This window comes from Choloepus didactylus, chromosome 9 (genome assembly GCF_015220235.1).
Source record: "Choloepus didactylus isolate mChoDid1 chromosome 9, mChoDid1.pri, whole genome shotgun sequence".
In the NCBI taxonomy this organism is placed as follows: Eukaryota; Metazoa; Chordata; class Mammalia; order Pilosa; family Megalonychidae; genus Choloepus; species Choloepus didactylus.
The window spans coordinates 81121744-81149433 of NC_051315.1; the positions used below are offsets into that span (position 1 = coordinate 81121744).

General features: G+C 37.8%; 1 protein-coding gene across 2 annotated transcripts in view; it reads right to left on the reverse strand.

Moving 5' to 3' along the window:
• Positions 1-27380, reverse strand: part of HIBCH (3-hydroxyisobutyryl-CoA hydrolase) — a 141084-nt gene extending 113704 nt beyond the window's left edge. The window contains exons 1-5 of one of the 2 annotated variants that reach the window (XM_037850657.1): positions 27114-27380; positions 15454-15496; positions 10404-10544; positions 8845-8929; positions 4651-4731 (exon numbers count right to left, since the gene is read on the reverse strand). In XM_037850657.1, coding sequence (XP_037706585.1) covers positions 4651-4731; positions 8845-8929; positions 10404-10544; positions 15454-15496; positions 27114-27148 — 385 coding nt within the window. In that variant the 5' untranslated portion in view covers positions 27149-27380. The remainder of the gene's footprint in view (positions 1-4650; positions 4732-8844; positions 8930-10403; positions 10545-15453; positions 15497-27113) is intronic. The other variant, XM_037850656.1, reaches the window with a different exon arrangement.
• Positions 27381-27690: the final 310 nt, after the last annotated feature.

Below are 27690 nucleotides of genomic sequence, written 5' to 3' on the forward strand. Positions count from 1 at the left end.
TAGGGATTCAATAAGGAAGCTTGCTGCTACCTAGGAGAATAGAGGGGAAAAGAGAAATTAGATGTTCACACACTGGATAACAACTGCCACCATTAAAACTGAGCAACACAGATATTGGGGACTGGTGGTTTGATGAGCTGAGCCCTCTACTACGGGACTTGCCCTTGGGAAGACTGTTGCTGCAAAGGAGAGGCTAGGCCTGCCTATAATTGTGCCTAAGAGTCTCCTCCTGAATGCCTCTTTGTTGCTCACACGTGGCCCTCTCTCTCTAGCTAAGCCAACTTGAAAGGTGAAATCACTACCCTCCCCCCATGCGGGATCTGACACCCAGGGATGTAAATCTCCCTGGCAACGTGGAACATGACTCCCGGGGAAGAATCTAGACCCGGCATCATGGGATGAAGAACATCTTCTTGACCAAAAGGGGGATGTGAAAGGAAATGAAATAAGCTTCAGTGGCTGAGAGATTCCAGAAAGACCCAAGAGGTCACTCTGGTGGGCACTCTTATGCACAATTCATTAGAACCTTTTTTAGGTTCTAATGAATTGGAATAGCTAGAAGTAAATACCTGAAACTATCAAACTACAACCCAGAACCCTTGAATCTTGTAGACAACTGTCTAAAAATGTAGCTTATGAGGGGTGACAATGTGATTGGGAAAGCCATATGGACCACACTCCCCTTTGTCCGGTGTATGGATGGATGAGTAGAAAAATGGGGCAAAAAAAAAAAAAGGCACCCAATTGTTCTTTTTCACATTAATTTTTATTCTTAGTATTTTTGTGTGTGTGGTAATGAAAATGTTCAAAAATTAATTTTGGTGATGAACACACAACTATATAATGGTACTGTGAACAACTGAATGCATGCTTTGTATGACTGCATGGTATGTGAAAATACCTCAATAAAATTGAATTAAAAAAAATTCAACCAATGGAATTCATCACACTTACAAAATGAGAAGATATTTGATTGTGTCAATGGATTAGAAAGTATTACATAAAAAGATATATCATGCAAATACTAAGCAGTGTTCCCATATCATTATCTGAGTAAAATGTCAGGCAACAAATATGACTAAAGACAGAGGACCCTTGAGAATGATAAAAGGATCAATTCAGGAAGAAGATACAGCAATTCTAAATTTGTAAGCACCTAATAACATAGCCTTAAATATACATAAAGCAAAAAAATGTTAGAAATACAAGGAGAGATAGAGAAGGGCCCTAATAAGAAAGGAAAGAATTTTGGAAATTATGAAGATGGTTACTAGAATATGGCAACCATAGGAGCAAAAGAGGAAAAAAAAAAAAAAAAAAAAAGTCCACAAAAAGATTATATTTAAGAGTGAAAATTTAAAAGCTTTCCCACTGACATCAGGAACAAGACAACACCACAACCATTCAACATTATAATAGTGGTCTTAGTCAAAATATAATACAATGAGAAAAGTCATAAAAATAAGGATTGGAAAGGAAGAGATTTTAAAAACTATGTGCACACGATAGAATTGGCTATGTAGAAAACTCAAGAGAATCAATAAAAATACCACTAGAATTCTGTTGCAGGATAGAAGAACAAGATATTAAAATCAAAAGCATTTCTAATATGCCAGAAATAGTCAATTGGAAAATATAGTAGGAAAAGCATTATCATTAAATTTAGTTAACAAAAGCCACAAGCTATATGTTCCAGTTTGCTAATGCTGATGAAATGCAAAACACCAGAAATGGATTGACTTTTATAAAAGGGGGTTTATTTGGTTACACAGTTACAGTCTTAAGGCCATAAAGTGTTCAAGGTTAATGCATCAACAATCGGATTCCTTCACCGGAGGATGGTTAATGGCATCCGGAAAACCTCTGTTAGCTGGGAAGGCATGTGGCTGGCATCTGCTCCGGGGTTCTGCTTTCAAAATGGCTTTCTCCCACAATGTTCCTCTCTAGGCTTCAGCTCCTCAAAAATGTCGCTCTTAATTGCTCTTGGGGCGCTTGTCCTCTCTTAGCTTCTCCGGAGCAAAAGTCTGCTTTCAAAGGCCATCTCCAAAATGTCTCTGAAAGCTGAACCTCCTCTCAGTTCCAGTGCATTCTTCAAAATGTCCCTCTTGGCTGTAGCAAGCTCGCTCCTTCTGCCTGAGCTTATATAGTGCTCCAGTGAACTACTTCAGACCCACCCTGAATCGGCAGGGTCACACCTTCATGGAAATTATCCAATCAAGGTCTTGTCCACAGTTGATTGAGTCACATCCGCACAGAAACACTCAATCAATAGGATTACAATCTAATCAACACTAATAGGTCTGCTCACACAAGATTACATCAAAGATAATGGCATTTTGGGGGTCATAATACATTCAAACCAGCAAACTATCTAATAAATCTTTTAAAAAAATCAAACAAGATCTTAATGGGGAAAATTATAAGACACTGAAAGACATGAAAGCTAATCTGATGAAAATGTTCTACACTGCTTGATAGTGATGGTTGCACAACGTGATAACTTTACTAAAAATCATTGAATTGTACATTTGATATGGGTGAAGTCTATGGTATTTAAGTTATAACTTCATGAAGCTTTTTTTTAAGTCTACATGAAAAAAATGAAGAGATTTGCCACATTCATGGATGAGAAAACTTAGTATCAAAAGATGTCAATTCCCTCCAAATTAACCTATAATTCATTGTCATGCCAATCAAAATCTCAATAAGATCTTTTATGGAATCAGACACGCCAATTCTAAAATTCATAAAGAATATCAAAAGGCCAAGAGTAGTTAAGACAATTCTAAAAGAAAGTAAGAGTAATTTGCCATTCCACGTAAACACATATTTAAAGCTATAGTAATTATGACACTATGGTTTCAACATAAGTACAAAGAGACCAATGAACAAAAGACATGGGAACATACAAGAACTTGGTATATGACAGAGGTGTCATTAAAATCAGTGAGGAAGGGATGGACCTTTCAATAAAAGGAAATGGGATATCTTGCTTTCCATCTGGAAAATAGAAGTTAGATGATACCACATGAAAAAAAAAAATTCCAAGTATATTAAAGACCTAGAGGGTAAAGTAACATCAAACTAATAGAAGGAAATATTAGAACATCTTAATGACTTCAGCATAGGAAAAGTGTTTTTTTTTTTAGACACATGAAAGTAGAAATCATAGAGGAAAAAATTAGATCTATTTCAATGCATCAAATAAAGGCTTGTATATACCAAAAGATAACTTAAACAAAATAAAGTAGCAGGCTGGAGAAGTGTTTTATATATATAACCAACAAAAGCTAAGCATCCACAATACAATAAAGAACTTCTACAAAATCAGTTAGGAAAAGACAAGCAATCCAACACAAAGATGGACAAAGGATGAAAACAAAAAAAGAAAACCTGAATAAAATTAAAATAAGAAAGTATCTCCTACCCCATTGGTGCTCAAGGAAATGCAAATTAAAGCCACAATGAGATATTATTACAAATGCAAAGTTTAACAAAAAAAAAATATGGAAATGAGTAGAAAAAGAAAGTCTTGTACTTGAGAGAACAATTTGGAAACAAACTTTATGATATACCATAAATTCTATGATAAACCAATTCTGTTTGTAATACTTCTGGAGAAATTTTTGCACATGGGTCCTAGGAGGCATATACAAGGATGCGATAATCTACGCTAATAAAAATTGGAAATAACCTAAAATATTAATGTAGCATAAATAATTCAAGGTATATTAATAATATTGAATAATATAGAACAGTTACATTCCATAATGTTAAAAGCAAGTTATGAAATGGTATAGAGAGTAAGAGTATTTATGCTAATTTCAAAACCACAAAATAAGACTAAATAGCTCATAAACATACAGTAAAAATATAAAACACAGACCAGGAAGATACACTACAAATTAATAATAATAGTTATTTCTGGGAAAGGAGTAGCAGTAAGGAAAGCAACAAAATTGACTAAACTGCAACTTTGAAACTTGTATTATACTTCTTTTAAATACATTTATTTTAAAACATCAAGCAAAAACAAAATATTAATGTCTGTTAATTCTGGGCTGGTAGGTATATAATCAATTATTATGCTACTCTCTGTAATTTAACTTTTGAAACACATGCTTGATGAAAGTACAGCTTTACTTCCAATGAAAGGTGGAACCTCAACTATAAAGAAATTTTCTTTCCAGAGTTCTCCAAAAGTTAGGAAAATTTCATTTTATAGAGAAAATTGAGACACAAGATTTTGTTTCCCAAGAAAGACAGTCATGTGATCAGAAATCCATGTTTTCATAATGACTTTGTGACAAATAAGTAATTAAATATAGCCTACTAATATTAAAATGTGAATTGTTTTGGAATAAGCCATCAGAATAATTTAATCATCTTTTTTTATACCAAATCACTTATAACTTTAACTATTTGTATTATTATTTGTTTAATGTCTCTCTCGCCACTGGCCCTTACAATCTATGAGGGCAGGAACCATGTCTATCACCCCAACTATCCTTTACCATAGTGACTGGCACAGAGCCTGGCACACAGTACAAAAGGACTAAAGAAGAGTGCCCATTGATGACATTTTAAAATAAATCACACTGCATTTATTTCTTCATTCAATTCTCAAAGCTCTTAGCAGAGCACACATACCAATGGCATTGTTCAGTATATATTCTTCTCTAAAGAGATCTTGAGGTAGCTTCTGTTTTGCCTTTTTTGCTTCTGAGATCTCTACAAAAAGAAGGGAGGAAGAAGAAAGGGAAGAAGGGAATGGGAGGAGGAGGGAAGGAAGCGGGAAGAGAGGGAGAGGAAGAGGGGAGGAAGGGCAGAAAGAGTGTGGGGTGAGGGAAGGCGGGAGAAAAGGACAATTACAAATCACAAAAGGTATTTTCCAGTGACTATATCAAACAATAAATTTAAAGTATTGTGATATTAAGGAACTGGAGGGAAACTCTAGAACAGCTTGTTAAAGTTTTGAAGTTGCCCATGCCACAAACATATAGTTAGCCACAGATCCATAGTCTGATCTCAAAGTTTCAAGGCAAAAATTCCTATTAAGAACATCTTATAAAGTATTATACTTAAATTGGAAATTATGTATTGCTACAAACTGCATCTTCTTTTGACAGTTTTCTCTAGCATCTAGAAAAATATTTGCTGGATATACCTTTGGTTTAGTAATACATCTTAATGCAATAAAGTACATCATATATATTACAAATACACACACACATAGTGCTATTCCATCTAGTTAAATATTCTTACTGCATTCGTTTCACCATGAAACATTTATTGAGGATCTGTTATGTACCATACACTATTTCGGGTGTTAAGATAACAAGACAGCTTTACCCTGGAGTTCAGACTAATGAGAAGAGACACACTACAACAACACACTTTGTGCTATGCCCATAATAAGAATGGAGTACTATGGGAATGGGAGCAAGAGAACTGTAATTAAAAGAAGGCTTCTCAGAAGAAGTAAGCCTGAGCCAAGTTTGAAGAGATGGGTAGAGATTTTCTGCCCATTCCAGTTCTAAGTAGAGCTAGTAGTAGCTACAAAGGTATGCAGGCAAGAAAGAAAAAAGAAAAAAGAAAAAAAAAAAGAGCAAATATCAAGAAACCACAAGTAGTTTTAAAAGGCTAAGGGGAAATGATAAAAAGTGAAGATAGAGATGTAAATAAGATACTAATATTCTTATTTATTAATAATATCAAAGACATTGCTACAGCATACTACTATCTGGCTTAATAATCAGGTGCTCAGTAAATACTTCCTGATAATGAATACTATCTGTGTTGGTTAAGTTCATATGTCTACTTGGCCAGGTTATGGTATCCATTGTCTGGTCAAGCAAGCACTGGTTTGGTTGTTACCATAAGGATATTTCATGGATTTAAACCATCAGTAAGTTGACTGCATCTGTGACTGATTACATCTACAACCAACTGAGAAGACTGCCTTCTACAAAGAGCCAAGTGTCATCCAATCAGCAGAAGGTTCAAAGGAGAAGTGATTTCTCTGACTGCTGAGCCAGAAGGGAGAACTTCTATCTCTACTTCGCCCAGCCAACTTCTCCTGGGGAATTCATCAAAAAACTTCATCGGAGTTCCCAGCCTGCCTACAGAATTTGGACTTGCCCATCCCAGTCATGAGACAATTACGAAAATCTCATAATATTTAATATATATATACACACACACACATATATACACACGCACACACATATATATATATCCTCTTGGTTCTGTTTCCTAGAGAACCCTAATACATTATCAGATGGTTTTATTTCTACTGCAATCTCCTATTTGCCAGAGTCCACAGTTCCAACTGTGCCTCTACTCCAGTCAATCTCAAGACTGCTGTCAAGGCTTTCTCTTCCATATACCGCAAGCTCATTTTAAGTAAAGCCAAAGCACGTGTATATAATACATTTGATCTGTATTTTAGTAGGCAATTCCTATGGGAAATAAAGATAGGAGAAGAGTTACATAAGAATTGTTGACTATTTAGATTTTTAGACTGTCTAGAATTCTGATTTATCTCCCTTCAAATTGTTCCAAATGTTGACTTCTTTTCCTGATTTTTAAAAGAAAGTTTTGATATCTAATTTCCTCATTCTATGGCTTTCACTGATATATACAAGAAACAAACCCCTCATCTGTTATCTTTTTATTCAGTACTTATCACTGCTTACCAATGCTAAAAGAGGAGTGAAAGTTGTATCAGCTTTGGATTGAAGCTCTTTTACCTCAAAAATCTTCTTAGATTTCTTTGGAATCTTATTTTGAATTAGAATTATAAAAACAATGTAATTCTATATACATTAAAATCAAAAGACATTCATAATAATTTTTTTTAATTTTACAACTACTCACTTATTGTTTGTTCCTTTAAAGAAACTAAATTTCCTAGAATTGAAATCCAATCCTTTATAAATTTAAACTAGAATAATTCTAGAATTCATAACTGTATTTCCAAACATCAATATAAAATTAGGCTGATAAGCAGAGATAGCTCACAGTCAAAAGAAGCAATGCATAAGGCTCTGCCCTTCTGTAAACTGTTAAGATCTAGGCCCAGCTCCAGAGAAAAGGTTGATACCAGGCTGAAAAACAAGTTTCAAAAATATTCTTGTTGTGGGCAAAACAAATTTAAAAACAATTCAGTTAACAAATCGGTCTAAGTAATCAAGGTTTCTATTAAACTGCAATTTTAAAACTCAGTTTAAATTTAATAGATATTTGAAATTATGTCCTGAATCAAGCTTGTTTCTTCCTATTCCAAATGTAATGGTTTACATAAACTTGTAAATTGGGTGAACAAATCAACCCAAAAATTGTTGTGTTAACATAATACAAAAAAATAAAAAATATATACAAAATCAAAACACAAGGAAAAACGAGCCCTGAACCCAACCAATTCCATAAGAAACAAAATACAAAATGTAAGAAGTTTTCGGTATATCTAAAATACTGATAACCAGTGGTGATAAAGATAAGTACATAATTTTAATCCTGAGAACAAACATTTATTTTCTGTCATTTGTCTAATTTAATAGTTTAGCATGTAGACAGGTTTACCCGAATAATAAGACAGAGAATTAATCAGTTTATAATGTTATAATACTACTTCCTTCAAAAAGGTATTAAATAATTAGAGTCCAATCCCTCGCATTTGAAATTATTCCCCCTAAAAATGGGAATTCAAAGTGATTTATTAAATACTAAGTATATAAGGGTAATTAAGGCATAGTCCTTGTTTATTTAAACAAGCATAAAATATATCAATATAACAGGATAAATGCTATAAAGTGGGTTCTTGCTTTAGGATGATGGAAGGAAAGATGTGATATCAGAAGACATGAGTTAAGTTTTACAGGAAAACAAGGAGTTCAGCAGAAGAACAGAAGACATTCCAAACAGTGGGAAAGCATGTGCAAAATCATAGAAATATGTCATAGCATGTTGTGCTGGTTTGAATGTATTATGTCCCCCAGAAAAAGCCATATTCTTTGATGCAGTCTTGTGGGGCAGACGTTTTGGTGATTAGATTTGCATGGAAATGCGCCCCACCCAACTGTAGGTGATAACTCTGATGAGATATTTCCATGGAGGCATGGCCCCACCCATTCAGGGTGGACCTTGATCAGTGGAGCCATATAAATGAACTGACTGGCAGAGGGAACTCAGTGCAACTGTGAGCGACATTTTGAAGAGGAGCTACAGCCAAGAGGGACACTTTGAAGAATGCACAGGAACTGAGAGAGGAGCTGCAGATGATGAGACAGTTTGAAGACAGCCATCGAAAGCAGATTTTTGTTCTGGAGAAGTTGAAAGAGGAAAAACGCCCCAAGAGCAACTAAGAGTGACATTTTTGAGGAACTGCGGCCTAGAGAGGAACATCCTGGAAGAAAGCCATTTTGAAACTAGAACACATGTCATATTTGGAAAATGGCAAGTCATTCAACATGACCAGAGTATAGGGTTATGTTGACAAGCAGAATTGCTTAATATCAGTTACTCCAAAATAAAATTCAGTGGATTCACAAACCATAACCGGACATTTCTATTATAATTATTCAGGGAGAGAGACAAGATATCCAAACTCAAAAGGGCACAAATTAGTTTAAAAAATTCACTATTCCCTTCATTGTTCTAATATTAACTACAAAAGATAAACCTTTAAATTTTTTTTCTAAGATAATTATATAAGAATGTACTAACTTTATGACAAAAAATTTCTAAAAATTAAGGAAATCACAAATTAGTACAAAAATCTGTTAATACTTTATCAGATCTACTGGAAAATAAACATTTATGTCGGGGAAAGTAAATTCTTACCTCGGATATCACCCCCAGCACAGAAAGCTTTTCCTCCAGCTCCCTTTATAATGATCAGGAAAGTTTCAGGATCTTGCTCCCACTTCTATTCAAATGTAAAAGAAGATGGTATAAGCATATTATAAATACAAATGCATTAAAGTTATATATGTGTACATATGCATATACATGTATATATACATGTATGTGTGTACATTCTTTTATAAAGTATATCCAGAAGAATGGTTCCTAATTTTGTTTTCTATTCTGTCAGATATTAGGTTATTCCAACAAGTTTACTGGATGAGAATAATGGGAAAAAAGAGATTTTGTGATCCAAATTTAATGATGGTATCTGAAACCCCTGCCACAATAACTTTGAGAACAAGGTAAAATAAACATGGGCTTAATAATAATATTTTACATAAATTGTTAAATTTGGTGAACAAATCAACCCAAAGATCATTGATGAACAGAGCAACAACCTTTCTAGATGGTAACAGAGGGCTCTGTCCTACTGACAAATTTATAAGTAACAGAGTAAAACCACTTAGGATACTGATCAAATCTGCAAATGATTTGGGATTGGTAAGGACAGCTAAGTAGGATGAAAGAATCAAGACTGATGGATATTCAAAAGTCTACAACAATGGATCAAATTAAAGATTAAACAGGGACAGAAAAATTAACAGAGGCTCTATAAATATCACACTCAAAAATAAAATGAAAACACACAAATAAGAAATACCTATAAGAATGTGGTTGTCCAAGAAGTTTAGGTAATACTGGACTATATTAATAGAAATATGGTATTCTAACATTTTAGTTCCTACTCTCTTCTACCCTGGTCCCATCTAACCTAGAATGCTTGGTTAGTTTCTCTGTGTCATATTAGGACATTAGGACATAACAGAGGGTGTCTCAAACACATACAACAAAATGAAAGAGTGCCTCATCAAATGAAGAAGGGTTTTAGGAACTGGTGGTAGAAGGAGAACTAGCATTTGTTCAACATCTACATGGCAAACCAAATGAGGTACTCACATTATACAGAAGAGAAAAGTGAGGCACAGAGATTAATTTTTCCAACCTACACAGTTAATGAATACAAATCCAAGTTTCAAAATATAAGCAGTATGATTTTAAGGCTTATGTTTTTCTACTGCACCATGTAGTTTCACTTAGAACAGAAAAGCTCATGGCTTTGCTAAGAAGAGGCTGGGCATGTTTGTTCAAAAACAGTTGTTTTCCAACCTAAAAGCTGCCATGTGGAGGCAGATTATATTTGTACCCTCATGCTCCAAGTATAACTGGTTAGAAGATTATAGAAACAAAGACTGGCAGAACACAAGAAGAAAGTTCTTAACACATAAGAGCTATGTGAAATTGGAAGGGGCTCCTTCATGAGTCAATGAAATCCCTATCAGTAAGGATGCTCAAGGACAATCTCATGGGAAAAAAAGCCATGAGGATACCCAGAGAGAGAGTCCCAATGATTCTATGGGAAAGTATACTAGAAATGTTTTATTAACATATACTTTTAAAGGATCCATATAATTGCTTTAAAGAAAACTACAAACCTTTAACTGTGGATAAATTTGCCGAATCATATTAAGAGTCAGTGCATTTAGAAACTTTGGTCTGTTTAGTGTTATCACTCCTGCACAACCTTTTCTTTCCAATAGTACCTCTTCTGCTGCAGCTGTGTGGTTGGACATACTCTGTATAAAAAGAATAATTTTGATAAGATCCATTAAGTTTTCATCACAAGCCAGTATCACATACACAACAAATAAAATTCAAATCTTTGACACAATGTTAATGATAACTAAGTGAATGGATAACTAGATATACTAACAGTGTTCTAAAATTATTTAGACTCTTTAGATAGACAATTCCAAAGTATACTATTCATATCTCTTACGTATGTACAAGAATAGTCACTACAGCATCATTGGTTAATACCAAGAGAACAGAAGTGACCTAAATATTTATCAGTGAGAGACTGCTTAAATAAATTGTGCTACATTCATACAATGGAATGCTATGGAGAAATAAAAAGAATGAGGCAGCTACCTTTCCATACATGATTATGAAACAATCTTAAAACTTGGCATGTGAGAGACAGGGGTGGAAGACTTATTTTTCACTGTTTACCACTTTGAGCTTTTTGAATTAAGTGATTTTTAAAAATAATGATACATTAAGCTAAAAAGGTACTAAGCTGAATGACTTAGAAAACTCTGGTTTTCTTTTCTTGTTAGTACTAGAGAAAAGTATACATAAATATCACAAAAGAAACCAGACTTCCAAATACCTAATTTCATTTTGGGTAATGTTGACAAAATTCAGAGCCAAGGGTATTAACTAGCTAAAGGAGAATTGGTATATATTCAAATATAATACAAGATACAAGGAACTATAATTAATGTCAAAAAAATACAACTTAGTGGCCACATAATCGAAAATGAATAATCTTTGAGAGTGTTCACAGGAGAAAATGTAAAATGGAAAGCAACGTGGCAATATATATCAAGACTCTTTAAAATATTCATACTTTCAACAAGTAATTCTACTTGAGAAGTTTATCCTCAAGAAATAGATGTATATGAGTGACATCACCAAGATGGCAAATGACACTCCAGGCTTCTGTCCCCCCACATAAGTTTTAAACGACAAGCAAAAACTGGTAGAACAATTTGTCTCAGAGCTCTGGAAAACAATAAAAGGGTTGCTGGGCAAGTGCTGAATCAAGAAAAAAGCAAATTAAAAACAGTAGTATGGAAAGTAAATCAAGAGAGGTGGGGCAAGATGGAGGCAAAGGGAAGTGTGGAATTTAGTTAGTCCTCTGGAACAGCCAGCATATAGCCAGGAACAACTAGTAAATAGTCTGAAACATCTGTTAGGGGACATCTGTGACCTGACAAACATTGTACACCAGTCCAGAATGGGTAGAATGGCTGAGACTTCAGCATAAGAACTGTAAGCAAAGCTCCTTCAACTGGTGGAGCTGGCACCCCTCCCCCACTGGCACTGAGGCTGAGTTGGAAGACTTCCCTGTGGGAGAAAGAAGAAGTCTACTAGGAGAAAGGGAAGGTAAATAAAGCAAGCTCCAACTGTGGTTTTAATTAACCGATCTGACTAATGAATACAAGCTATAAGCATATATAAACCCAGAGTAAACAGGAAAGGAACTCGAAAATTCCTCCTGGCAGAGAAGAGGTGGGGTTGATGGAAAAAAAAAAAAAAAGTGTAAATAAATAAAAACAGAGGCTTCTGGAATTGGCTGAACTCAGAATACTGGAGAATGGCTGCGTCCCAAGAAAAGGGGCACATGGAACTGTGCACCAACTCTGGTTCTTGACGGTAATACTCTGAAAAGGGGATCTCTTTCTTTTTTCTTTTTTTTCTCTCAGTCTAAGTAGCTCAGTTGAGAAAGCTTCAGGCATTTTCAATTGTCAGTGCTGACCCCGGCAACAGTGGAATTAAGATAGCCAGAGAGTCAAAGGAAGAAATCAAGTGTAGGAGATAAATCCCTAAAGGGCTTACCTGCCCTAAGAAAAGGGGAAGGCAGGGCCCAGTTCAAGCGGCTGCCCTCCCTCAAAGAACTCAGACCCTACGGCCTGGGGGTGGGAGTGGGGGACAGAAACAGCTTAAGCTTGGCTTCTAACACTCTCTGCCCATGGCAGGGACAAGGGTCTACAGAGAATTAAAGGCAACACATCTCTTTACACCAGTGGGGAGCCACAGGCTGACAAGCACCATCTGCTGGGCAGGATAGGACAAGCACAGCATCTAGAGGCCTCACAGGAAAGTCAGACAACTTGCTGGGTCTCATCCTCGGGGAAACCTGATACTGATTACACCCTCTTTCTGAGACCTGGGCCCATATGGTCTAGGAAAATCTGACTGGGGTAATCAAGAAAACCAGATGCCTAGACAACAAAAAATTGCAAATCACACTAGAAAAAAATGAAGATATGGCCCAAAGGAATAAACTTAAACTTCAAATGAGATATTGGAATTGAAAGAACTAATTAAAGATCTTCAAACAAATACGCTACATCAATTCAAAAACCAAATCAACGAGTTGAGGGAAGATATAGCAAAAGAGACGAAGGATATAAAGACGACACTGGGCGAACATAGGAAGAACATGAAATTTTGAGAAAACAATTGGCAGAACTTATGGGAATGAAAGGCACAATAGGAGAAATGAAAAACACAATGGAGACATACACCAGCAGATTTGAAGAGGCAGAAGAAAGGATTCAGGAACTAGAGGGCAGACCATCTGAAATCCTATACAAAAAAGAACAGATAGGGAAAAAAGGGTATCAGGGATTGAAATGACAACATGAAGTGTACGAATATACATGTCATGGGTATCCCAGAAGGAGAAGAGAAGAGAAAAGGGGCAGAAAAAATAATGGAGGGAAGAATCAGTGAAAATTTCCCATCTCTTATGAAAGACATAAAATTGCAGATCAAGAAGTGCAGCATACCCCAAAAAGAACAGATCCAAATAGACCTACTCCAACGTACATAATAATCAGATTATCAAATGTCAAAGACAAAGAATTCTGAAAGCAGTAAGAGAAAAGTGATCTATCACATACAAAGGAAGCTTGATAAGACTATTTGCAGATTTCTCAGTAGAAACCATGGAGGCAAAATGGCAGTGATATAATATATTTAAAATACTGAAAGAGAAGATGGCCAACCAAGAATTCTACGTCCAGCAAAACTGTCCTTCAAAAATGAGGGAGAGTTTAAAATATTTTCAGGCCAACAGACACTGAGAGAACTTGTGAACAAGAGATCTGCTCTACAAGAAATACTAAAGAGAACACTACAGACAGATAGGAAAAGACAGGAGAGAGAAGTTTGAAGAGAGTAGAAATGAAGACTATCAGTAAAGTAAGAAGAGAGAGAAAATAAAAATAAGATAATGATATATGAAATCCAAAAGACAAAATGGTAGACAGTAGATATTACATTGAATGAAATCAGCCAGAAAACAAAAGGACGGATACTCTATGAACTCACTAATATGAACTAACATTGATGAGCGAAATTTGAGAGTTAAAGTTGAGAACAGAGTTTATCAGGAGATAGAAAGAAGTTAGAAAATGGGCATCTGATACTGAAGGAGTCCATAAGGTTCAAAAGGATTGATTGTATAGATCCAGAAATGGATAGCACATTACTGTGTGATGGTAGCACAATATTATAAGTACTCTGAACAAAGATGAGTGTGAATATGGTTGAAAGTGGGAAGTTAGGGGCATGTATGACATCAGAAGGAAAGATAGAAGACAAACACTGGGATTGCGTAATTTATGGAAACCTAGAGTGGTCAATGGTGGTGATTAACTATACAAATATAAGAATGTTTTTAAAAGAGGGAGAACAAATGAATGTCAACATTGCAAGCTGTTGAAAATTCGATGGTATAGGGGAAAAAACACAATCAATGCAAACTAGAGTCTATAGTTAACAGTAACACTGTAAGATGCTTCCATTAATTGTAACAAAGACAATATACCAAAGCTAAATGTCTATAAGAGGGGCATACAATGGAGTGATATGGGATTCTTGGTGGTAGTGGTGTTGCCTGACCTTTCATTGTATTTTATTTTATTCTTATTTTTCTTCTTTTATATTTTTATTCTTTTTTTTTTCTCCTTTTCCTTTTTCTTTGCAGAAGAAATGGAAATGTCCTCATACAGATTGTGTTGGTGAACACATAACTATATGATTATACCAGGAATCACTGATTGTTTACTTAGAATGGATTGTATGATGTGTGAAAAAAATGGTTTAAAAAATAAGCAGAGGGATACAAGTGCTGTAGAAAATGTGGAGACAGGGATGTACCTATTCACTGTTGGGAAGGAAGCAGAATGGTGCAGCCCATCTGGAGGTCAGTGTGGTGGTTCCACAGGAAGCTAACCATGGGGTTTGCCATATGGTCCTGCAACCCCATTATCGGGTATATTAGAAGAACTGAGAGCAGGGACATGAATGGAAATTGCACACTGTGTTTATGGTGGCAACATTCATGATTTGCAATGGATGGAGGTGACCTAAGGGTACATTGACCAATAAACAGAATGGTGAACTTGCTAGGCCCTATAAGAGATATAAAAATGAATAAAAATTCCTTCTTCCTTGCAATTTGGTAAACTAGGGTCCTCTAAACTTTGGAAGGGTACTATTAGTAAAATAATAGCTAACATATTTTAAATTATTATATGTCATGCCCTATGCTGGATATTTAAGTGCATTATTTATGATTCCTAAGTACTCTAATATGGATACTATCATTATCCCCATTTTATATATAATCAAAAGGGAGGCTGCAAGAGACCAAAAATTCTGCCCCAAAATCTTAAGTAGTGGATCTATTATTTAAACCAAGGCATTCTGACTTAAAGATACATACTCTTAACCATAACCTTAGCCACCTCCCCAAAAGGTATGTGTGTCAAGTCTTGGCACTATAACACTGGGAACTATTATGTACCGACATTAACAAACCTGCTACTTTGGTATTTCTCTACTTCCCCAACAATGACTCTAAAGTTATATATTATAATAATACTGACAAAAATAGTCAAAACTTACCAAATGTTGAAGTACGTTATGAGTTCTTTTGAATGAATTAAACCTGAAACAAAAAGTAGAATACAATAAACACAGTAATGTGGGTAGTCTTGTCTCAATTTACGAATACTATATCCCCTTTCTTTTAGCCTCTTCTAAAAGGTATTAGAACAAAAAGTTTTGCATTTCTATTTTTTCATTTCAGTGGTTGCAGATTTACAGAAAAATCATGCAGAAAGTGCAGAATTCCCATATATCCCCCACAGACAGGCAGTTTTCATTACTATTAACACTTCGCATTAGTGTGGTACCTTTATTACAACTGATGAAACAATATTATTATAATTATATTATTAACGATAGTCCATATGTTATACAGTTCTATGGTGTATTGGTCAGATACTCAAGGGAAAAAAGAACCAATAGGAGATATATATATATACAGTGTAAGTATTATGAAATTTATCACAGATATTGGTTCAAGAGATTGTGGGGACTGGCTAGTCTGAATTCTGTAGAGCAGGCCACAAGCTAGGAACGCCAATGAAGGTTTCTCTGAATTCCCCAAGGGAAGCAGCTGGCTGGGTAGAGATGGAAATTCTTTCTGACTGCTGAAATGATCAGTTCTCCCTTTAAGGCCTTCAATTGACTGGATGATACTTCTCTCATTGCTGAAGGCAATCTCCTTTGTTGATTTTACATGTAATCAATCATACATACAATCAACTGATGATTTAAATCCATGAAATATTTTCACAGTAACATTCAGGCCAGTGCTTGCCTGACCAAATGACTGGACACCATAACCTAACCAAATTGACACATGAACTTAACCATCACAGTCCACCCCTTGTCAACTTGGCAACCATATGCATATCCTTCAACCATAATTAATCTCTAAATAAAAACTGTAAGTCATATTTTTACCTAACATAATTCAACTGTCCTGCAAACATCCAGAAACACACTAAACTCCACAGAAGAGGGTACAAGTCCTTGGGTAATATTCACTCTTGAACTTGATATCTTGTAACTTAAATATTAAGACATAAAAGTTAATACAACTGATGATATATGATAAGGTGTTAATAGGGAAGAAAAAGATATTTGTTTTATTTATATGCAAACATAAAATAGATTTATCACAGAACAAGGAAGAAATACCCATAACCATTACAGTCCTCATTGCTATAACTGGTCACTTGGTTGTAGCTCATATTCATAACCACCTTCTTCCACTACTCATTCCATATTCCCTTTACCTTCAGCAAGCACCTCAGTTTGTTGTAATTCTTTGCCTGTGGGGTGACCCACACCTTAATTCCTGAAGTTTCTGGGCCATTATAGTTCTGTCTAGATTGGGATGTTACAGTTTTCCATCGACTTTAAGCACAGAGCATGGTAGCTCTAAGAGACACCCTAGGGTATCTCTTTTATTCCAAACAAACTCTTTACTCTCCATTGTGTAGCAGTCCTCTTTGCCCTTGATAATTAGGATCGATCACCCCAGCCAGTATAGTAATTCCCTTCTTTGCCTGCTGATTCAGAGGCATGAGAAGCCCAGTGTAACCAGGTGGCAGCGTTAATTTCCAATTCAATGGACTCATTATTGTGTTCCTCCTTTTGGAACTAAGATCTGAAGACTAGCAGAACTTAAAGATGTGGGGAAAAGAAGTAAAAAATTTTCTAGTGGATCACTAACGGTAACAGTGAGTGGTGCCACGTTCATTTCCATCGCTTGATTCCTGCACCCATGAATCCTGGCTGTGGGAGAAACAGCAGCATAGAGCTGACACTGATTTACAGCACATACAGCCTCCTGAAGAACACTGCTCCAGCCCTATAAGGTATTGCCATCCAGTTGGAACGGTAATTGAGTCTTCAAAAGACCATTCTGCCGTTCTATCAATTCCAGCTGCTTCAGGAGGATGGGGAACAGGGTAAGACCAGTGAATTCCATGAATATGTTCCCATTTCCACAGTTCATTTGCCATGAAGCAGTTTCCTTGATCAGAAGCAATGCTTTGTGGAATATCATGATAGTGGATAAAGCATTTTGTAAGTCCACAGACAGTAGTTTAGGCAGAAGCACTGCATGCAGGGAAGGAAAACTGATATCCAGATTATGTGTCTATTCCAGTTAGTAGAATAATTGCTTCTTCCATGATGGAAACGGTCCAATATAATCAACCTGCCACCAGGTAGCAGGCTGATCACCTCAGGAAATGGTAACATATCAGGGACTGAATACTGGTCTCTGCAGCTGGCAGACTGGGCATTCAGAGTGTCTGCAGCCTTGGTAAGTGGAAGTTCATGTTGTGAATCCCATGTATAACCTCCATCCCTACCACCACTGCACTTTGCTCATGAGCCCCTTGGGCAATGACAAGAGTGGCTGGGGAAAAAGGCCAACTGGTGTCCACATAATGGATCATTTTATCCACTTAATTAAAATCCTTCTCTGCTGAAGTCATCCTGGGGTGAGCATCTACATGGGACATAAATATTTTCATGTTTTTCTCCCATTCAGAAAGGTCTATCTGCATACCTCTCCTCCAGATCTCTTCATCACCAATTTTTCAATCATGTTGCTTCCAAGTCCCTGACTACCCAGTCAAACCATCAGGTCACAGGCCATGAGTCAAGAAACATACTTCTGGCCATTTCTCCTTCCAAGATAAATGAGCAACCAGGCTCATTGCTCAAAGTTTTGCCCACTGGGAGGATTTCCCTCACCACTGTCCTTCAGGGATGTACCAGAAAGAGACTGTAAACCTGCAGCTGAAATTATGCAGGTATACCATCTGTAAACCAGGCCCAAGTTTTCTCTTCCTCAGTCAACGATCATAGGGAACTCCCCATGGGAATAATGATTGGAAGGGGCATTAGCAGGGCTTCTGGAAAGGGGGTACTGTCCTTCTTTATCTAGGGGCCAGTGATATGTGTATGTTCAGGTTGTAAAAATTCATCAAACTGTATCCTTGTGCTTCTTGACTTTTTTAAAGGTTCCTAAGAAAGACCCTTGAGAATTCACAGTATAGTGAGAAAGATGTATATATAAATACTGTATTAGAATTTACTAGCATGCATGCTAAACAAGAAGTTAAATTTAAAATATAGGAGATTGTGGGAAGATGGCAGCATAGAGAGGAGTGGAAACTGAGTGGTCCCCCTGGAACAACTGAAAAAAACCAGAAACAACTAATGAATGACTCAGAATAACTGTGGGGGGGCAAATGAGGCCATCTACTCATCATACACCAACCTGAACTGGGAGGAACTGCCGAGATCACAGCATAAAATCTGTAAGTAGAACCTGTGGATCCAAGTTGTGAGACCCCCACCCCCATAGCCCGACCTGAAAGCCTCGTGGTGCCAGAGAGAAGCTCTCTTCCAGCAAGTGAATATAGCTCAGCTGAGCTCCAACTGGGGTTTTAAGTAGCGAGTGTGAACTGCTCACTACAGGTACAAATCCCTAAAAAATAGATGGAGGTTTTGGGTGACGACTGACCTTGGAGAGCCAGAGGTTCGCCTTAGACTAGGTCTGAAGGGGACTATCTGTTTCTTTTTTGGCTCAGTGGAGAAAGCCCCAGCCATTTTCAGTTCCCAGTGCTGTGACTCAGAGAAGGGTGGAGATAGCACAAGCAGAGAGAGAGACCACTGAAATGCTAATGACCTCCCCCTAGTGGGTCTATCTTCTCCAAGAGGAGAGGGGTGGGGCCCTTTCCATTCAGAACCAGACCCCAGAGCCTGGGGGAACACGGCCACACCTCCTCACACCAGTCAGGAATTATAGGCTAAAAAGGAGAAAAAAATGCACGACTTGCAGCCATCTCCCCAGTGGGTGGGGGCACTCCTGCCTGGGGCAGAACCCACAGCACAGAGCTGCGCCAAGAAACCCAGGGTGACAGGGAGTCTTTCCCGCAGCACCGCTCCCACGCCACAATATTGGCCATGGACAGTAGCCTTGAATACACCCACGGCTCACTGTCCCAGAGCTGGGAAGGCAGAGCTGTGCGGAAGGGGGAAGTTAACATGTCCCATTCAACCATCTTTGAAGTGGGCTGGGAATGCCCCTGCACAGCCCGGCGTCCCAGGGCTTCCCTGTAGGCCAGTGCATACTTGTGATGAGGCACAGCCCTCCCTCCAGCAGAGGTCCTGGAAGAGCACAGCAGGGAAAGGGGAACCACTCAGAAATCCCAGGGAACCTATGCCAATACCAAGGACTTTTGGGTCAGTGGCAGAGAACAGCCTTAAATCTCCAGGAACACCTGAGAGGTTTGATTATTAAAGCTGCCCTTCCTCCCTAACCGCTCAGACGCATGCCCCTCATTCAGGGCAGACAGCACTGACAGCACACCCAAATTAAGTGCACCGAGTGGACCCCACAGGAGTCAGATCCCCACACACCACAAACACAGGGTTGGGGAGAGCTGACTTATGGGGAATTGGTGACTCACGGACGCCATCTGCTGGTTGGTTGGAGAGAGTGTACGCCACCAAGCTGCAATTCTGACAAATTAAAGACCAAGTAAAGCAAATGCCAAGAGGCCAAAAACAACAGAAAATCTTAAAGCTTATGATAAAACCAGACGATTTGGAGAACCCAAACCTAAACACCCAAATCAAAAGATCAGAAGACACACAGTACTTGGCGCAATTAATCAAAGAACTACAGACAGGCAACGAGAGCATGGCACAGGATATAAAGGACATGAAGAAGAGCATGGCACAGGATATAAAAGACATAAAGAAGACCCTAGAAGACCATAAAGAAGATATCACAAGAGTAAATAAAAAAATAGAAGATCTTATGGAAATTAAAGAAACTGTAGGCCAAATTAAAAAGACTCTGGATACTCATAATACAAGATTAGAGGAAGCTGAACAACAACTCAGCCTCCTTGAGGACCACAGAACATGAAATGAAAGAAAAAAGGATGAATGGGGAAAAAAATCGAAAAAATCAAAATGGATCTCAGGGATATGACAGATAAAATAAAACATCCAAATCTGAAACTCATTGGTGTCCCAGAAGGGGAAGAGAAGGGTAAAGGTCTAGAAAGAGTATTCAGAGAAATTGTTGGGGAAAACTTCCCCAACCTTCTACACAATATAAATACACAAAGCATAAATGCCCAGCAAACTCCAAATAGAATAAATCCAAATAAACCCACTCCAAGACATATTCTGATCAGACTGCCAAACACTGAAGAGAAGCAGCAAGTTCTGAAAGCAGCAAGAGAAAAGCAATTCACCACATACAAAGGAAACAACATAAGACTAAGTAGTGGCTACTCAGCGGCCACCAGGGAGGCGAGAAGGCAGTGGCATGACATATTTAAAATTCTGAGAAAGAAAAATTTCCAACCAAGAATACTTATCCAGCAAAACTCTCCTTCAAATTTGAGGGAGAGCTTAAATTTTTCACAAACAAATGCTGAGAGATTTTGCTAATAAAAGACCTGCCCTACTTCAGATACTAAAGGAAGCCTTACCGACAAAGAAACAAAGAAAGGAGAGAGAGATAGAGAGAATTTTAACAGACATATATAGAATATTACATCCCAGGTCACTGGGACACACATTCTTCTCTAGCAATCATGGATCTTTCTCCAGAATGGACTGTATGCTGGGACATAAAAACAAGCCTCAATAAAAAAAAAAAAAAAAAAAAAAAAAAAAAAGAATTTGTTCAAAGCACAATCTCTGACCACAATGGAATACAAATAGAAGTCAATAACCATCAGAGACTTGGAGAATTCACAAACACCTGGAGGATGAAAATGAGGGGCAAATGAAAACATTCATGGATAATCAAAAGCTGAGGGACTTCATCACCAGTAATCAGTCCTTTAAGAAATGCTAAAGGGAGTTGAGCAGCTGAAAGGAAGGGACACTAAACAATTGACTGAAACTACATGAAGAAATTAAGAGTTCCAGTAAAGATTACATGGTAAATATAAATACTAATACTACTGTATTTTTTATTTATAGCTCCACTATTTACTTCCTACAAGATCTAAAATACATAAACTGTAATGATAAATCAGTGGTTTTGGACTCAATGTAAAATAGGTAATTTTAGACAAGAACTATATAAAGGTGGGGGAGTGATGGAATACAGGAACATAGTTTATGTGTCCTATTGAAGTTAAGTTGGTATCAAAGAAGAACAAGATTGTTATAGATTTAAGATGTTAAATTTAAGCCCCACGGTAAACACAAAGAAAGTATCAGAGAATATGACCATAGAGTTGAAAAGCAGAGTAGGGGTTCTGAGAAGTGGGGGAAGGGGCAATGGGGAGTTAAGAAATGAGAGTAGGGTTTCTGTTTGGGGTGAAGGGAAACTTCTAAAAATGGATGGTGGGAAGGTGATAGCATTGCAACATTCTAAATGTGATTAATCCCACTAATGGAATGCTGGGGAGGGGGTGGAATGGGAAGATTTAGGCTATATATATGTTTCCACAATTGAAAAAAAAAAAAAAAAAAAAGACAGTCTAAATAGATGACAATTAAATGCCAAGGACGATCCTGAATGGGATCTGAGGATGGAGGAGAGGAGGCTCAAAGTGACACAGATGGGACACAAGAAATAAAAAAAAAAGAAAAGGAAATACAGAATGTGAGCTTTATATCAATGTTGAATTTCTTGAACTTAGCTGCGTTTAATGAGATTGCATAAAACAATGTTCTTGTCCATGGGAAAGGTATATGTGAATTATATTGTTTGTTCAAAGATATGTGCAGCTTGCTCTCATATGTTCAGAGGACAGAGCAATAGATGATGGATGATAGATAGGGAGGGAGGGAGGGAGACAGCGAGGGAAAGAAAGAAAAGGTGTGACAGGATGTTAAAGGTGGTGGATTGGGGTATCGGGGAAGGGGGGTCAGGATATGATGGAGTTCTGTGTATGGGGTTTTTACTGTTTTTGCAATTGTTCCTGTAATATTGAATTTATTTCAGAATAAAATTTATTAAAAAATAAAATAAAATAAAAATAAAATATATAGGGAGGTCAAGGCCAGAATCAGTAGCCACAACAATCTCATAAGGACTGTGCACATGTGTAGATATATATACTATCTGACTAAGATTATTTGAGGAACATAGCTTAGCTAAGGGTTTAAAAAAATAGAGGCAATATGATCATTGTTACTACTTGTAACCACATCTCAGATGTCTAGATTTATAAAAATATTTGTAATCCAACTTATTTTTCAGAATTTATATTACTTTCCTTTTATATCCCATTCAAATTGAATAATATTGCAGAAAAGGGAAACATTACAAATTTGTTTTAAATCAGTCACACTTCACATTCCTGGTCTAGCATTATTTTTAATCTCTTAGTATAAGTAAAATATTCTTATCCTAGTGCACTGATTCCACAAGTTGTCTGCATATTGGAATCACCTGGGAAATCTTGTAAAAATTCCAAAGGCCAATCCACATCACAAACCAATTAAATCAATCTCTGGAAGTGGGATACATAAGCTCTCTCATATGATTCCAAAGTGCAGACAAGTGTGTGACTCACCACCCTGGTCATAAAAATCAATACTCAAAAAAAAAAAATTCGGTACTCGTAAAACTGAAACTGAAAACACTGATCCTAGCTTATTTGAGGATATTTTCTAAATAAGGTTTTCATACGGATTTTTAAAATCTGAACTACACTTACCCTCAAGCACCATTTCTAAATTTTTTTCAACTTGACTCAATTTTATTTTGGGGGGAGGTCTAAGTACCAAAAAATTCAAGAGTTTATTTCTTTAGATACAGAATGACTCTGAATTCCTTCATGAGGCCAGCACACAAATGCCAGTACAAAGTTAAAGAAGGTGATGCTAGATTGGTAAATCTTATATAGCAGTTTAAGTATTCCTGCAGCATAAAGAGTAAACAGAGAGGAATACAGGCCTATGTTCAAGTCCCAGTTCTATTTGCAAAACAAAATTTTATTTCACTCAAAGAAAGTTAACGTAAATCTACTAAATCAAGTTTAAGTTCCTTGTCAGACTCAATATAATCATATTGCTTTCATTTGTTCCAATTCATATTAAACTGTTACTTAAAATTTGATATTATTTCCTTTTATATCTCAAAAATGTATTTGAAGTATTCAGACCCCAAATATTCTTCATTACTTATGGTTTTCTCTTTCCTTTCTATTGGCTCCAAAACTGTGTCTGGTGGAGGAAAAGAGAAGCTGCAAATTTCAGCTACTCCTAATTTCCTAACTTATTTATCAGGCTTATTTCCTTCAGGTGATGGTCAGCTTGGCCTCTTAGAAGAGTTGGTCTTAAAGTGTGGTTCCAGCATCAGCATCACCGTCACCTGGGAACTTGTTAGAATTACAACCCACACAGCCCCAGGCCACCTCAGCCCTACTGAATCAGAAACTGGGGATGGGACCCAGAAATCCATATTTTAACAAACCCTGCAGTACTAAACTGGCACATGTTAAAATTTTAAAAATCAATCTTAGAAGGATCAAAACCTTTAAGGGACTTTTTGCAATTACCCAACAAAACAACACAGGCTCACAAATTTAAACAACTTCTCATGGAACTGTTTAAGCAAGAAGATGATATAATGAAAGTAATGCAAAATGAGATTATTACACCAGAAGTAGGCAAGGTAGGATGTTGAATAGAGAAAAAATTAAGTGCAGGAGGTCAGTGATCCAGGCATGAGCTGATGTGCTATGGAAATAGAAAGAAATGATTTGAAAGTTATTACAAAATTAACACTCAATGGAAAAGAAAAGAATTATATCAAAAACAACCTGAGATTTCAAATCAGTATAGCTAGGAGAACATAGGTACTGAAAAAGTCAGGAAGGAAACCAGCTGGTTTGTAAGATGAAACATGAATTCAATTTTGAATTTCTTGAATTTGCAGTGACATACTGCCGACATTCAACAACAAATGGAGAAAAGATATTAGAGCTTGAAAGAAAGGTTATGACTAAAGACTTATCAGAAAATTATACACAGAGACAATCACTGAGGCATAAGAATCTCTCAGCTCTCTTTAAGGAAAGCTGGGGTTGAAGGCTAATGGCCTGAAAGCTGCCCCGGTCAACACATGTGTTTTGTTTGGTCAGCACACTGTTTTAAAACTACAACATTTAAAAAATGCAGTCTTCTGGCTTTTCTAGAAAAACTGGTACTTAAGGAAACTCTGGGTCTACATTCCATTATGGCAACTACAGCTGGGGATGAGAAGCTGCCTCCTTTAGAAACAGCTCACTCACAGCTCACCAATCCCTAGCGAGTCCCCAGTGCTGCCATAGAGCCAGCTTCACTCAATGCTTTCCTCTAGCTCCTGCAAGCATAGAGAAAACAGAGCAGAGAATCAAAGATAAAGCCTTTAAGAACACTTAAATGGAAGTCAAAGAAATGCAGCCCATGAAGCAAGAATCAAAATAACGTAGTTCAGCTATAGAGCAAATGAAAAGAATGAATACTACTAACAGCCTCTTGAAGAGTCTGACCACCTCCCCCCTATTTAAATTGGATGCCCTCAATTCTGCTCTCACATAACTGTACTTTTCCTTTAACGCACTTAGCACTGGTAACTAAATATTACTTTTTTCTAAATACATGTTTCATATCTGCCCTCCTTTCAGACTTCAAGGTCCCATGAGGCACAGTAAGAACATCAAGTAGTCCACCTTGGCTACAGGATAACAGAATAGTGCCTCCCAGCACTTGGTACAGAATAAGTATTGATGAATTCATGAAGTACATTGGGGCCAAATTTTTGAAACCTAAGCTGGGACATTTTTATTTAATACCATAGGCAGGAGGGGACCTATGAGAGCTTCTGGGCAGAGGAATGGAAGGCACTGGAGTACATTTTAGGAAGACTAATTTACAGCCATACCTTTCAAATTGGGGAGAAAGGAAATAAGTCCATCTAACAAGCTTCTGCAAAATGGACAAATGACAAACTTGAGAGTACTGTTCAAATCTGAATTGGAAGAAAGAGATAAAGTATGAGAGTCTGGGAGGACTAAGGCAACTTTAGGAATCTAAAAGGATGATAGTGCCAAGAGAAACAGAAATTGAGAAAAAGTACAGATGAGGAGTAAGGTTTGCACATAAATTTGAGGTGAAAATAGACATTCAGATGATGTTGATTAGCACTAAGGCTTAGGATAAATCAAGGTTAGATTGAGGAACTTAGGAATTATCTTCAGAAAGATGAGAAGTAATTTATTTGGGAAAACACAAAAGTTCCAAGGACTGAACTGGCACTGGGGCAAGATAAATAGTACAGAATGGTAATAGGAAAGCAAGACAGTGCAGAGAAGCCAAGGGAGGCTAGAATTCAAAAAGAGGGCTTGCCCAACAACATTAGCCAGGGCAGAGTGGCTTTTTTTCTTCTCAGAAATAATCCTTGTGGCACCCTTTTCCTTTATACATTTGTGGGTTGGGAGGTTGAAAACTGGGTGATCTTTGCCTCAGGTCTCTGCTTCAACAGGTTTACACCCACTCCAGAGCAGGCCAAGGAAGACATCTTTGATCAAAGCTTCAAAACTATTTCAGGCCTCACCTGATCAGTCTGCATTTTGAAATATGGGATGGAATAAAACCACACTGAATTGTGGGAATAATATTCTTTCCCAAGTCAGTTAACCTTACTATAAGGAACACATCTTCCTAATTTGATTCTCAAATATTTGGTGTTTGCTCACAACTTCAAAAAGGCAGAAACAATGATAAAATGTACTAGTTTTCTTAGTTTTTATTAAGTTTCTCCATGAGCTGGTACAGGAACAAGTAATTTCACGGTATTAAAAACAAGAAAATGCCTCTCTTCATTTGCATGACAAACATTTACTGAGAACGAGGTCTGTGGACACAATGTTAAATAAATAGCCGCCTTCCTTTTAAGCAGAAACTATTCTTCCTACCTCAAAGAAACACTACCATCCCCATACAAGAAACATCCAAACAAACTAAAAGGCGCTAAAGAAATCAGGAATTTAAGTTGTCGAGCTAATGCACTAATGCACGGTTTCCCCACAAGTGTGCACAGCTGCTACTTGATGGTGTATGGGAACAGGCAATAGACTTCAGAACTGAAGCAGTTTAACTTCCTAGGATGACTGCTACCAGATTTCTTCTACTGAACTTGAGTTACACTGCGTAGCACTTTAAAAAATTAAATATAATGTTTGTACGCAACTCCATTAAGCCACAGTAAGCGTTCGCAACACTAGCCTGAAAGTTACAGGATGCCGATATTAACTGCTGGAGCCACCGGATAACGCTGAACCAGTCACACCGTCTAAACACGATCGCAGGTGCAAAACATGTTGTTTCTTAGAGGCAAACATGCCACAAGATAGATATGTTCCTTTAAGCTGAATCCCCACGGGTCTCCAAACAATACTCAACGGTTAAGAAAGGAAAGAAACGGGAGAAAGCCGTGTGGGTGAGGAAGCGCCAGAGTGGCAGAGAACGAAGGTGTCGCGGCAAAGGGGCTGGAGGGAGAAATGGCGAGTCACGGAGGTGGGCCGGGGAACTCGGGACGGACCCGGGACCCGAGGCGGGCGTCTCAGAACTTCCAGTCCAGGCAGTCCCCATCCCCGACCCTTTTCCCATCTCGGCAGATGCCGGTGGCGTGAGGCCTTCGGCCGCTAGCTGACTCCCTCGCTCACCTAGACATGAGCCTCCACACCTCCGGCCGCTGCATCGCCAAAACACGCAGCGCTCCTCAGGCCTCGCGTCAGACACCGTCCAGCGCTGCGGGGCAGAGACGACAAGTCCTCCAAGCGGCCAGAGAGGCCCACCGCGGGCTTTTTCCGCTACGCGGCACCAAGGGGCGGGACGAGAACAGCTGCTGAGGAAATGGGCTGAGAACGTAGGGAGGGGTCGGGATCTGGGTTGGGGCTGGAGGCGGGATCGGACCAGGAGAGGCCGAAGGCGGAGGGAGAGAGGCACAGTAGTGTGGGTGGGGCCAGTGGGGAGAGGCAGACCCGGCAGGTTGAGAGGAAAAGAGATTGCCCTCTAGGGGCCGTGTTGGAAAAAAGCCCAACCGGTCTTTCCCCCATCCGCACTACGGTGCCTCTCTCCCTTCGCCTTCGGCCTCTCTGGGCCAGACCTCGCCTCCAGCCCCAGCCCCAGCTTGGCCTGCCTAATTTGACTAGCAGCGATTGATACGAGTTTTCTGGAATTTCAACGTTTTTAAATTAAAAATGTAAACTTAGTATTCTTTTCTCTGAGAATCGAACATGA